The sequence below is a fragment of the Scyliorhinus torazame genome, chromosome 18, assembly GCF_047496885.1.
Source record: "Scyliorhinus torazame isolate Kashiwa2021f chromosome 18, sScyTor2.1, whole genome shotgun sequence".
In the NCBI taxonomy this organism is placed as follows: Eukaryota; Metazoa; Chordata; class Chondrichthyes; order Carcharhiniformes; family Scyliorhinidae; genus Scyliorhinus; species Scyliorhinus torazame.
Genome location: NC_092724.1, coordinates 152,198,663 through 152,213,270, shown reverse-complemented (window position 1 = coordinate 152,213,270; position 14,608 = coordinate 152,198,663). Strand labels below are relative to the sequence as shown.

Below are 14,608 nucleotides of genomic sequence, written 5' to 3'. Positions count from 1 at the left end.
TTATCTGGTCAAAATCACAATTCTGTCTCTGGGAGCTTGCTGTGTGTAAATTGGCTGTCCCATTTCATCCATGACAACAATGACTACACTTCAGAAGTCCTTTGCTGGCTGCAAAGCATTTTGGGATGCCTGAAAACAAGGAAGGGGCCTGATAAATGAGGTCTTTCTTGATGTTCTTCTCTCAGCTTTTCATATGTCCTTCGCTGAACAATTTTTACTGATGGAAACAGAACACAGTGTTCTGTTTAGAAGACACAGGGCATTAATATAAAAATCTAGCAACTGGTATTTACAATGTAATTTAAAAGAAATGTTTACCATCTTAATAACTGCTATAAATTTTGTTTGGAACACAAATTAAATGCCCTTTCACATAGGCACACGGATACCAAAATCTGAATCAAAAACTCCAGGTTTACTGGTCAAACGGAAAAATAGGTTTGTACAAATTAACCACCTTGCCTCCACAAATTGGATTAAGTAATTAATGTTCAGCAATGAAGTGAATAATCTCTGCAAGGCCCATTAACAAATCAGAAGTCAAAGTGTTTGCAAATCAAGTGCAGGAACAGACACGGCAACATTTCCGCTGGTTCAGTATCTTATCTTTCATTTAAACGTAAACGCAGGAAATTGAAGGAATTCATTCAAAATACCTTGCATGCTACAAAATACATCATTATGTTTCAACTGAGAAAAAGAAAATCACTATTCAGTTGAGAAAGCAATGCTAGAACAAGCTGGCCAGTACAAAACTTGTATGAACATGTATAGCAGAGACACCACACTATAGAGAAATATCAAGCTGTTCTCACGGGCTTTACATTAGCCATTAACTTAGATGTGAGACTATTCAATAAAATTGTATCAAAAGTGCGATTGTGTCAAAGTTGGAAAAATGCGTGCCGATTAAGGGAAGATTTCCAGCAGGGTAGTTGCAAGGTCTTTTGTGATAAAATGTACGTTATGATTTTACTTTATCTGATGTGTACCCACGATGCTTGGGCATTAATTGTAAAGGCTGGGATTCAACAATCCTCATTTTGCTAAAGGTGGGAGACAAATTGGCTCTGTGCTACAAAGAATGAACTGTTAACTCTCAGGGTCACATGGTTTTCATATGTGATTGTCAGGTGGCAATCAAAGAGTAGCAGCTAATCATGGAACGCTTGTCATAACGCTTGTCATAACGCTCCTCAATCTATTACCTAATACAAGTACTGCCTGATATTCAGCTTCTGACAGTATAGTTACAAGTACCAATAGAGAAAAAGCTTAATTAGTTACAAGGCTCCACAATGGTGATAATCACAGTAAAGGAGCAGTGTCACTGGGAGCTATCACAGACACATCTAAATCTACCGTCTAAGTCTCTGCCCCCTTGTATGCAGCAGGAATCGTTGGATAGAGACAACTTTTGTCATTTCCCTTCTCCCAGGCCTGCCTTTCTGAGGCCCACCATGGAATCACAACCACTTGCGCTGTAGGGATTAGCACAGAGCAAGTATCGAATGTCTGTTGCTCCTGGCACGGCAGCCACATTTGATAAACTATTTTTATGCACTACAATCAATTCTAGATGTTAGTTCCGATCCATCAAGAATGACTATGGTGAAGTATAAGGGCGAGAGGTATTGATATAGCCACCATGATTATAATTTACTATCAAATGTCAAAACAATTGATTAGTTCCTTACAACACAATAGGGATCAATATGGACCGATTATTTCAAAGTACAACTTTATATAGATCTGGAAATATTGATGCCAATTACTATATTTTATCTTTCAAGCAATATAAAACTTATGGAGAAAAGACAAATTCTGAAAATTTAGTGAATCTCTGACAAATACTATTGTCTCAAATCAATGTTTCATCTTGGAGCAGTTCAAATCTTTTGGAACAATACAATCTGATAAATTAAGTACATCTGAAGTCTCAATGTGCCATCTTATTTTTTTTTTTTAAAAACAGAACTTGGAAGTTTCTACTCCACACAGTCAGACTAAAACTCAAAATCCAAAATATGGAGATGCTTTACATACTTTCATCTACCAAGGACCAAACTTATTTTACCTGTGACCACTTGAGTGAATGGCCAAATGAGTGAGAAAACCATCATTGAACAGCATTGCTTCGCATTGCTTCCACATAGCAATCCTCCTTCCTGACTGCCAAGGAAGGGGAACGCTGTGCGACAAAGTTGGGAAGTCCAATATTTCGGAGGCTAGTTTCATCTTGGATCAAAATAAAGAAATGAGCTTGAACTTCTTTGTATGAAGGGCAACACGGCGACGCAGTGGGTTACCTCATGGCGCTGAGGTCCCAAGTTCGATCCCAGCTCTGGGTCACTGTCCGTGTGGAGTTTGCACATTCTCCCCGTGTTTGCGTGGGTTTCACCCCCACAACCCAACGATGTGCAGGCTGGGTGGATTGGCCACGCTAAATTGCTCCTTAATTGGAAAAAATGAATTGGGTACGCTAAATTTTTAAAAAAAACTTCTTTGCATGAGCGCGAAGTCTGGTTTATACATTGGTATGAAAGTATTAATTTGAATATGTGGAGTGACATATAATCAATCACCTTATGTTTCCAAGCACCTGATGCCTCATGTCTTCCAATGCAAGTATGAGTCAGGTTTACATTAAATACAATTTGGAGATGAAGCAGAGCACATCACTTTACACATACTTTTCCGAAATAATAGGCTGGTAAAATGGAGCATTGGCGAATGTATCAAGTTCCCTCATTTTATTTCCCGGTAGGGTACCTGCTCTTCACTGAGTATCCACAGGAGAACATATACGCAGCAGCATCCTTCCCCCAAACAGAGCTAGTCTGAGCAAAACGGAGGCTCTTGAAATAAAACAAGTGGAAGTTGCGACAGGCAATTTGAGCTGTGTCTCATGGGACTGAAGAGAACCTTTAGTCTTACTTGCGTTCTATGTCAAATAAGGGACAAAGGCAAGGGTATTCAACACGAAAATAGCCTAATAAAAAAATATAGAAATAGAGCTCTGTAAAATTGCTATTCAAGTCCATAAGAGAAATACAGGAAACATTACCTGAAGGTACAAATATTCTAACCAAATTATAATCTCAGACTCTGGTCACTGCTCTCGTTAACACGTAGCATGCATTAGCACTGATTTACAGTGTACAATGTTTCACAGAATTGCCTGTGTAATAGTTGCTCTTATTTTGTCAAGTAAATCGTCCACTGAAGATTTTCTAACTGTTAAGTAACTCTGATTATATCTATGCATGTCTATTAATTTGTTTGTACCCAAATTTTCAGATGCTTCCTCATTGGGCAGCACGGCAGCACAGTGGTTAGCACTGTTGCTTCACAGCGCCAGGGTCCCAGGTTCGATTCCCGGCTTGGGTCACTGTCTACGAGTGGAGTCTGCACGTTCTCCCCGTGTCTGTGTGGTCTCACCCCCACAACACAAAAAGATATCTAGGGTAGGTGGAATTGTCACGCCAAATTGGCCCTTAATTGGAAAAAAATAATTGGGTACTCTAAATTTATGAGGAAAATAATAAATACTGTGGCTAGTAGAGCAGGCCAAAGGTTCAGATTCCTGCAGCAAGTTATTCACCTCCTGACTCTCCAAAGACTGTCACCTACAAGGCTCAAGTCAGGAGTGTGGTGGAATACTCTCCACTTGCCTGGATGAGTGCAGCTTCCAACAACACTCAGGAAGCGCGACACCATCCAGGACAAAGCAGCCCGCTTGATTGTTTCCCCCTTCCACAAACATTCAATCCCTCCATCACCAATGGACAGTGGCAGCCAAGTGTACCATCTACAAGATGCACTGCAGTAACTCACCAAGGTTCCGTAGGCAGCACCTCCTAAATCCACGACCACTACCATCTAGAAAGACAAGACCAGCAGATACCGGGAAACCCCCACCACCTGGAGGTTCCACTCCAAATCACTCGCCATCCTGATTTGGGAATACATCACTGTTCCTTCACTTGTCGCTGGGTCAATATCCTGGCACTCCCCTCCCTATCAGCACAGTGGGTGTACCTACCCCTCAGGGCTGCAGCGGTTCGTGTTCTATTGGTCACTGTGAGGCGACTATGGAGTGACCTCTCCATGGTGCGTTCCTGGGTGGAATACATTGGGGCTCACCCCCGTCCCAGCCACGCTGGTGGGGTCTGGAGTGCCGAGCACGTCGTTTGGCACCAATCTGGCTGCAGGAGCTGCCGGAATGTGCCAAAAATAACGCATGGCTGTTTTACAGGGCTCTACTCTGGATTTTCTGTTAGCACCAGGGTCCCAGATTCGATTCCCCGCTGGGTCACTGTCTGTGCAGAGTCTGCACGTTCTCCCCGTATCTGCGTGGGTTTCCGCCGGGTGCTCCGGTTTCCTCCCACAGTCCAAAGATGCGCAGGTTAGGTGGATTGGCCATTATAAATTGCCCTTAGTGACCAAAACGGTTAGGAGGGGTTATTGGGTTACGGGGATAAGGTGGAAGTGAGGGCTTAAGTGGGTCGGTGCAGACTCGATGGGCCTAATGGCCTCCTTCTGCACTGTATGTTCTATGTATCTATGTTTACCTCCCTTAGCCTTTGTCCCTCCTGAGACACCCACAAGACAGTGGGACCCGCATCCCCGACCAGGTGCTGTCAGCCTGGGCCAGCTGAGCTGGGATCCTGTGAAAGCAGGATCGACACTCCCTGAAGTAGCTCCACTTCACAGGCCGCTACACATTACCAACGTAAAGGTCATCCGAATGCAAGTGTTGGAAAAGTACATTGTTTTCCTACATTTTTCCAGATATGCATTTTCAAATTACATTTTATTTGTTAGCACTGTTGCTTTTTTAAAAAAATATGTTTATTCAGAATTTTTCAACAAAAATGTTCAACCATTCAAATCCCCCCCCCCGTAACAAAAAAGTCACATAGCAAGACATAAACATATCAATCCAACATAATACAGAACTTGTACAATGGGTTCCTCACGCACATATTGACTTTCCCATATGTTTATGTTTTTCCTTTCTCAAGTGCCCCATGGAAAACCCCCTTCCCCGCCCACCCATATATCCCCCCCCCCCCGAAAGAGACACGCCCCTCCCTCCCCTCCCACCCCCCTGGGTTGCTGCTGCTGCTGACCGACCTCCATCTGACGCTCCGCGAGATAGTCTAGGAACGGTTGCAACCGCCTGAAGAACCCCTGCGCAGACCCTCACAAGGCAAAATTTATCCTCTCCAGCTTGATGAACCTGCCATGTCATTTATCCAGGCTTCCACACTGGGGGCTTTGCGTCTTTCCACAATAGCAAGATCCTCCGCCGGGCTACCAGGGACGCAAAGGCCAGGATACCGGCCTCTTTCGCCTCCTGCACTCCCAGCTCGTCCATCACTCCAAATAGTGCTAGCCCCCAACTTGGCTTGACCTGGACTTTCACCACCTTGGACATAGAGCTCGCAACACCCCTCCAGAACCCATCCAGTGCCGGGCACGACCAGAACATGTGGGCGAGATTTGGCCGGCTTCCTGAGCACCTCCCACATCTGTCCTCCACCCCAAAGATCCTACTCAGCCTCGCCCCTGTCATATGCGCTCTGTGAATGACCTTAAACTGTATCAGGCTAAGCCTGGCACACGAGGAAGAGGAATTAACCCTACTTAGGGCATCAGCCCACAGACCCTCTTCAATCTCCTCCCCCAACTCCTCCTCCCATTTGCCCTTCAGCTCCTCTACCAAAGCCCCCTCCTCTTCTTTCATCTCCTGATATATCGCCGACACCTTGCCCTCTCCGACCCATACACCCGAAATCACCCTGTCCTGAATCCCGTGTGCCGGGAGCAACGGGAATTCCCTCACCTGCCGCCTCACAAACGCCCTCACTTGCATGTACCTGAAAGCGTTTCCCGGGGGTAGCCCAAACTTCTCCTCCAGCGCCCCTTGGCTCGCAAACGTCCCATCGATGAACAGGTCCCACATTCTTCTAATCCCTGCCTGATGCCAGCTCTGAAACCCCCGTCCATCCTTCCTGGGACAAACCGATGGTTATCTCTGATCGGGGACCACACCGAGGCTCCCATAGCACCCCTGTGTCATCTCCACTGCCCCCAGATCTTTAGCGTTGCCGCCACCACCGAGCTCGTGGTGTACCTTGTCGGCGAGAGCGGCAGCGGTGCAGTCACCAGCGCCCCCAGGGCTCGTTCCTTTGCAGGACCCCATCTCCAACCTCTTCTATGCTGCCCCCTCTCCCTGGCTGCCCAATAGTAGCCACCCAGATTCGGCAACGCCAGCCCTCCTCTGTCCCTAGTTAGCACTGTTGCTTCACAGCACCAGGGTCCCAGGTTTGATTCCCAGCTTGGGTCACCGTCTGTGTGGAGTCTGCATGTTCTCAGTGTCTGCGTGGGTTTCCTCCGGGTGCTCCGGTTTCCTCCCACAAGTCCGGAAAGACGTGCTGTTACGTGAATTGGACATTCTGTATTCTCCCTCAGTGTACCCGAACAGGCGCTGGAATGTGGCGACTAGGGGCTTTTCATAGTAACCTGCTGCGTTAATGTAAGCCTATTTGTGACGAGAATAAAAGGTTACGTTGAAAAAATAAATTTTGTCGGAGGTTTTCATCAGGACAATCGGCAGGATATCAATGTCACTGTATGAGAAGAGAGTACCGATTGATTGAATGTGGATTCTTTCCCTGACATTGGTATTCTTGTGATGGCCCTGATGAGTGCAAGATGAAAAGCTTTGACAAAAAGTCTTTTTTCAGTAATAATCAAGTTCTGCACTATCAAACTACCATTTGTAACCTCAAGACACAAGTACCACAAAGACCAAACTTGGGATATCAACAACTTAGATCAACTTGTAGGTAAGTTGAGAACAGGCAAACTATCGATCAAACTTCTCCAAAAATGGATTAAATGCAAGGTTGCGTCAGTTTTACAATTCCAAAATGCAAATGCAGAAGTGAGAGACAGTATCAAGATTGAGCAAGTGCTTGTGCAAGATGAGATTGATCAGATTGGTTACAGCGTGCCATGCCCCACATGGTACTTGGTCTAAATGCGCAAATTTATTTAATTTTATTGATTTTACCCGTTTATGCCACTACATTGCTTTAGTAGATGACTACATATGAACTCTACTGAAACACGTCTGCACCATTAACTCACTTAAGTGGATGCAGGTTGGCAATGCAATTAACAACACCACTCAACATGCGACAAATCTCTCTGACCATGTACTCTCAGAAAGCGAGGAGCTTTTTTCTTAAGCGTGGTTTCAGTTTTGGTGTGCCTTCATTCTGAAACAAACGGTGGTAAAATGGCCAACGGCCTGGATCTTATGCCTGATACAGAATTGGACACTTTAAATTTAAACCACAGTCAAAACCTGTGCTTGTCCTTTGATCATCTTGCAAATAAGGGCACCTGTTAAAACGTTTTATTGATAAACTGGTTCAAGTGTCTGATAATTTACAGACAGCAAAACGGGAAGGGGTATTTGCTGAGGTCAAACACATCTACTAACAAATTTCCTGCCACAAACCAGCATCTATCAAAGATGCTGAATCCTTAAAAGTGCGCCTAGCTGATCTCACACATATATTGCAGGATTCCGAAAAACCGGTCGGTTTTTCACATGCAACGCCAATGTCTCAAAAGTGTTGTAAGGCCTTAAAACTAACCCAGGCATACACATCCATAAACCTGACAAAAGGATGGGAATAGTCATCCTTAATAAGTGTGACTATATCAACAAAAGGCACACCATTCTTAATGACTGGTTCAAATTTGTATCCAATGGACATGCCGCTCAACATGACCGACAGCCTTGATCGAAGGAAGCTAAAAGAAAAACGTTTGCTACATTTGTGCAAGATCGATGAACTGAGTGTGAGAAGAACCTACGAATGGGGAGCAGGAGTAGGCCACTCTGCTCCTCGAGACTGCTTTGCCATTCAATAAGATCAAGGCTGACCCAATTGCAACTTCGAACACACATTCCTACTTACCCCCGATAACATTTCACCCCCTAGATAATCAAGATATATACGATAGGATTCATATCACAGCTTGCTGCGTCTGCATGGGTGGCCCAAAACACACACAAAAGTGATGTCCTTTTATGCCCATCTTATCTATGATCTTTCCTGCATGAATTGACCAAATGGTTGGGGCGAATTGTTACAATCAATTTTGAACATCCAGATAAACACAGGACTTGCATGTAAATAACAATGCCGCACCCATGTCTTTTGACACCGCTAGCCTAATCGCCAATGTTCCATTTCCGGAGGCATTTGTGCTCCAGCACTATATCATGGCAATCTAGACCCACCACCATTGCATGAATCCGTATTCATTGAACACATGTTCTTGGCAGCTTACACAGCTGAGTTCAGCTTTAGCGACATCATGTTACCCAAATGGATGGTGTTGCCATGGGATCCCCTCCAGCCCAGCTCTTGCAAACATCTATGTTGGGTCCCATGAGAAACGTGTCTTTGATGGAATGGCACCTAACCTCTCACCCTTCTGATATGTAGATGATACGTTTGCTTTATTTAAATCCGTAGCAGAATGTAATAATTTCTTGCATGTCTTAATGGACTCCATCCTGTGCTCAAATCCACCTTTCAAATGGAGCAGTCAAATGAACTCCCTTTCCTTGACGCCTTGGTTGAGAAATCTGCCAGGGATTCTCTCCCACGAAGTACCGCAAGCCTACCTTCATTGATCAATACATGCATTGGGATTCTTACCGTTCCACATGCTATAAGATTGAGCTTATCTGTAACCTTGTAAATAAGTTCTAAACTATTTGCTTACCATGCAAGCTTGATGCTGATAAGGCACATCAAAGGCATGCCACAGGATAATGGCTATCCTGATCAATTATTTTGCCCTATATCGTGCATAAAGTTATGAAAGGGTCTAAGCCTGTCACTTTTGACCCGGAGTGCCCAGTCCACCTCAGATTACCCTGGAAGGGCAAGGTTTCTCAAACATTTAAGCAACAGGTGAAGCTAGCTGTTTCACGGTGCTACAATGCAGCAGAACCACAAGTGGTATTTGGCTGCCACTGGATGTGCAGTCAAACCAAAAAAACATTCTATCACACAAATGAGTAATGTGGGATATGGACTTCAGTGCCAGTGTGATGCTAGGTATGTAAGCCGTACGTCCCAAAGTCCGGCCCCTTTCGACCATGCTTATGAAACTCAAAACAGTGTTCAACATCATGTGTGATACTGCGATTGGACAATATTGGCTAAATAATCCTCAGTGTGCTAAAAATTATGCTGACAACCAATTGAAGATCATCGGTCGGGTTCGCAGTGTGTGTACTAAAATCTACATATATTAATACACAGGGCCCTGCGCTTTGCAGGCAGAAAGAACATGTACACACATTGCATCTGTTTCAAATCAACAGTATAAGTGACAGCCATTCGTTGGTTCATTCCTCAGGGCAATGCCTTGACCAGAGTCAAGCTGCCTGGCATAAACTTTCAAACAATGCTTGGCAGTCAACAGTCGGTCACCAGTGACTGCCGCATTTTGCTGGCAACACCTCTACCAATCAGAATCCATGTGCCAACCAATCAACACTCACTTCTTAGAGTATAAAGTTGTTATTTCCCCTGACATTGGTATTCTTGCATTTGTCCTGATGAGTGCAAGACGAAAAGCTTCAACAAAATCTTTTTTTTGCAGCAATACTCAAGCTCCGAACTACCAAACGATTATTAGTATGTTAATAACCCAACTTGTTATGCTAGCATGCAAATCAGAAAATTAATAGGTGGTTCAAGTACCTTCATCACTGGTTGTGCAAAATATTTTGCGCTCCAATCACAGAAACCAGTTTGCATAGTTGTAGATGTAAAACCTTTGTGTCCAACTCCATCCTCGGAATCTTCAGCAGTCTGGAAGCAAAACCAATTTCAACTACATGACAAACATGTCACAATATTCTGAGCTTCGGCATTTGCCAAATTAAAATTTTCACCGGCCCATTTTAGGTTAAGCTATAGGAGAGTCAAAAGTCCTAACTGGTAGTGCTGGGTGATAAATAGTTCCTGCACCACAATTGGGGGAGCTATATATGTCTTAGGCAATGAATCTCAACCCAACATTCCTGAATTTAAATAGGGTAAATACATGCTCCATGTCAAGAAAATAAATTCCACACGTTCAGATTTCTTGCTAACATGTTTTGGAGACCCGAACATGTGTAACATTTCTGGTCATTTCAGTTGACCACAAGAACTGCAACATACATAATCTTTGGCTTTGAAAGATATAGATAGAGTACAGTCTAATAAAAAGGCAAACTTGCACTTAAACTGAAGTCAAAGCAAGCTTTGCAGCAGGATTTGGGAGTGAACAAAACAACCTCGTCAGATTAAAACCAGAACCGGTAGTGCCAATTTAAAAAGGAAACAGGGAATTTGCAAATTAAACCAGAAAGATAAAAATCAGCAGTAGGTCAATTATTCTCTGAAGGACAGAGAAAGGTTAATGTGCAGGGTAGGGCACTTCAGGAGATCCTTTAGGTGTCGAACATCCATCTATGTATCTTCACCCAGTATTGTTTTCTTCACAAGGCAATTCATACCCCTTTCCTCGACAGTATACTTTAGGCACTTTACCCATCATACTGTACCATTTAAAGATGTAGATTTCCTGGAATTTATGGGATCCTTCTGTTAGTGAACTGCCAGTCACAATGCTGAGTGTATACCATCCTGCACTGTAGTTTACTTTGATTAAATAGGCAATGAAAGTTTGCTTAAAGTTTCCTGGAACTTAACAGTAAACATCTGGACATGTTCACTTAGATAAGTGTCAATTATGTTTAAAAACCATACCATTGTTCAAGGAAAATCCGATCCTTTAAAACAATGAAAGCTGGAATTGAATACACAGACCTGGCTCGGAGGGAGCACACTCACCTCAGACAGAAAGTCACAGGTTCAGGCCGCACTCTAGAGGCCTGTGTACATATTCGAAGCTGGCACCAAGGGAGAGGTGGTGCTGCATTAATTGCAAGCACCGCTTTCAAAAAAAGGCACTCCCGCCCTCTCAAAAGAATCCCATGCCACCATTTGACGAGAAGGAACTGAGCTCTCCTGATGCCCTGGGCAACATTTATCCCTCAAATGGTAGTCCAATCAGAGGAACTGTTCATTAATATTATTGCTGTTTGTAGTATGCGTGCAAATTGCCTGCCACGGCTTCTACATTACAACAATATTCATTGGCTGCGAAGTGCTATTAGACTTCCTGAGGTTTGGAAAGATGATATATAAATACCAGCTCCTACAACCTCGGTACATATCAAGAGGAACTCCATTCAAGTGCAACTATTCTTTTAGATAAATGGCATAGTTGGACTTTTAGACTTTCTACTGACTAATACCAAGGATCCCCAATATCTTGAATTATTGAACTGATAATCTATTATATATATATATGTAGAATGTTAAGATTTATCTACCCATTTACCTAGGGATGCTGAAAGAAATAGTTTCTTTGAGACTTCCGGGTGCGGCGATGACCAGCTAAGTCGCACGTTTCAGCAGCTCCCGGTGGAACGGACTTTTGGGCTCTTGATAGGAGCCCCATCGGCAATTTTAACGGCAAATAACACTGTGCGGTAATCCAGAAGGGAATCCCCCCTGGACACGGATGGAAAAAAGAGAGGAAAGTAGCCGGATTGCGGTGGATCCTCAAGAGCAGCGGCCAGGAAGGCAGGCACAAAGCAAGATGGCGTCGGAAGGAGGCAGTTTAATATGGGGCCCTGACCAACAAGAGTTCCTGCGGCGTTGCGTAGATGAACTCAAAAAGGAGATGAAGAAGGAGCTGTTGGCCCCGATATTACAAGCGATTGAGGGGCGAAAGGAGGAGCAAAAGACCCAGGAACAGGAGCTTCGGGTCGTGAAGGCAAAGGCTGCTGAGAATGAGGACGACATACAGGGCCTGGTGGTGAAAACGGAGATCCACGAGGCACAACACAAAAGATGTGTGGAAAGGCTGGAGGTGCTAGAGAACAATGCGAGGAGGAAGAACTTAAGGATTCTTGGTCTTCCCGAAGGTGCAGAAGGGGGGGACGTCGGGGCATATGCGAGCACGATGCTGCATTCGTTAATGGGATCGGAGGCCCTGACGGGTCCGCTGGAGGTGGAGGGAGCCTATCGGGTTATGGCGCGAAGACAGAGGGCTGGAGAAATTCCTCGAGCAATAGGTGTGAGATTTCTCCGATACAAGGACAGAGAGATGGTCCTCAGATGGGCCAAGAAAACTCGGAACAGTAGGTGGGAGAATGCGGTGATCCGTGTGTATCAAGATTGGAGTGCGGAGGTGGCGAGAAGGAGGGCAAGCTTTAATCGGGCCAAGGCGGTGTTGCATAAAAGGAAGGTCAAATTCGGAATGTTGCAACCGGCAAGACTGTGGGTCACACATCAAGGGAAACACCACTATTTCGAAACGGCAGACGAGGCGTGGACATTTATTGTCGAGGAGAAGCTGGAGTGAGCGGGCCAGAAAAAGAACGTTTGGGACAAAAGTGGGGGGGTGAATTTGTGGGATGAAGGGGGGAAAAGGGGGAAGAGAGGACTTCCCAGATTGTTAAACCTGCGACCCTGTAACTTCTCTCTCTTCCCCATGTCGTGGGGGAGGGGGGGGAGGGAGGATGAGGAGCTGAGGGTGCCGGCCATTGGTGGCGGGGCCAAAAGGGAAGCGCGGGCTTTGTTCCCGCGCTGTGGTAATCATGGCGGGAACAGGAAAGCAGGAAGGAGGGGGCCTCGCACAGTGTGAGTCGAGGTCACGGGGGGAAGCCGAGGTCGGCCAAGTTTGCTGACTTCTGGGAGCACCATGGGGGGTGCAGTTACGCTAGCTTGGGATCTAGCGGAGGGGGGGGGGGGGGGTGTTAACTGGGTTGCTGCTGCTGGGGAGAAGGGGGAGCTGGTATGGGAGGGGGGGGTCGGGGCGGGGGGTGCACCACCTGGGGGGGGGATACAGCTACGTGGGAACCGGGTGAGGAGCTGGATTGAAAAAGGAAATGGCTAGTCGTCAAGGGGGTGGGGGGGGGGGGGGGGGGGGGGGGGTGGTAAAGATCCCCCCAACCCGGTTGATCACGTGGAATGTGAGAGGGCTGAACGGGCCGATTAAGAGGGCACGGGTACTCACACACCTAAAGAAACTTAAGGCAGATGTGGTTATGCTTCAGGAGACGCATCTGAAGCTGACAGACCAGGTTAGACTTCGCAAAGGGTGGGTGGGGCAGGTGTTTCATTCAGGGCTCGATGCAAAAAACAGGGGGTGGCCATGCTAGTGGGGAAGCGGGTAATGTTTGAGGCAAAGACTATAGTGGCGGATAGTGGGGGCAGATACGTGGTGGTGAGTGGCAAATTGCAAGGGGAGGCGGTGGTATTGGTGAACGTGTATGCCCCGAACTGGGATGATGCCAATTTTATGAGGCGTATGTTAGGACGAATCCCGGACCTAGAAGTGGGGAAGTTGGTAATGGGTGGAGATTTTAACACGGTGCTGGACCCAGGGCTGGACAGATCGAGGTCCAGGACCGGAAGGAGGCCGGCTGCAGCTAGGGTGCTTAAGGATTTTATGGTGCAGATGGGAGGAGTAGATCCCTGGAGATTTAGTAGACCTAGGAGTAAGGAGTTTTCGTTTTTCTCCTATGTACATAAAGTATTTTCACGAATAGATTTTTTTGTTTTGGGAAAGGCACTCATCCCAAAGGTGACGGGGACGGAGTACACGGCTATAGCCATCTCGGATCATGCTCCACACTGGGTGGACCTGGAGATAGGGGAAGAAAAACAACAGCTTCCACCCTGGAGAATGGACATGGGATTATTGGCAGATGAGGGTGTGTTTAAGGGTGAGGGGGTGTATTGAAAGGTACTTGGAAATGAATGATAATGGGGAGGTACAGGTGGGAGTGGTCTGGGAGGCACTGAAGGCAGTGGTTAGAGGGGAGCTGATATCTATTAGGGCACATAAAGGAAAGCAGGAGGGTAGGGAAAGGGAGCGGTTGTAGAAAGAACTGCTGAGGGTGGACAGACAATACGCGGAGGCACCGGAGGAGGGACTATACAGGGAAAGGCAAAGGCTACATGTAGAATTTGACTTGTTGACTATGGGTAAGGCAGAGGCACAATGGAGGAAGGCACAGGGTGTACAGTACGAATATGGGGAGAAGGCGAGTAGGTTGTTGGCCCACCAACTGAGGAAAAGGGGAGCAGCGAGGGAGATGGGGGGGGGGTGAGAGATGAGGAGGGAGAGATGGAGCGGGGAGCGGAGAGAGTGAATGGAGTGTTCAAGGCATTTTATGAAAGATTATATGAAGCGCAGCCCCCGGACGGGAAGGAGAGAATGATGTGCTTTCTGGATCAGCTGGAATTTCCTAAGGTGGAGGAACAGGAGAGAGTGGGGCTGGGAGCACAGATTGAGACGGAGGAAGTAGTGAAAGGGATTGGAAGCATGCAGGCAGGGAAGGCCCCGGGACCAGACTCTCAGTTGAATTCTATAAGAAATATTTGGACTTGCTGGCCCCGCTACTGATGAGAACCTTTAATGAGGCGAGGGAAAG

General features: G+C 46.0%; 1 protein-coding gene across 1 annotated transcript in view; it reads right to left on the bottom strand.

The window, feature by feature from the left end:
• The window catches only part of rptor (regulatory associated protein of MTOR, complex 1), a 499,967-nt gene that overhangs the window by 96,064 nt on the left and 389,295 nt on the right, over positions 1–14,608 (bottom strand). Inside the window, exon 24 of the mRNA XM_072483619.1 lies at positions 9,810–9,920. Within this exon, the coding sequence (XP_072339720.1) occupies positions 9,810–9,920 (111 nt within the window). The remainder of the gene's footprint in view (positions 1–9,809; positions 9,921–14,608) is intronic.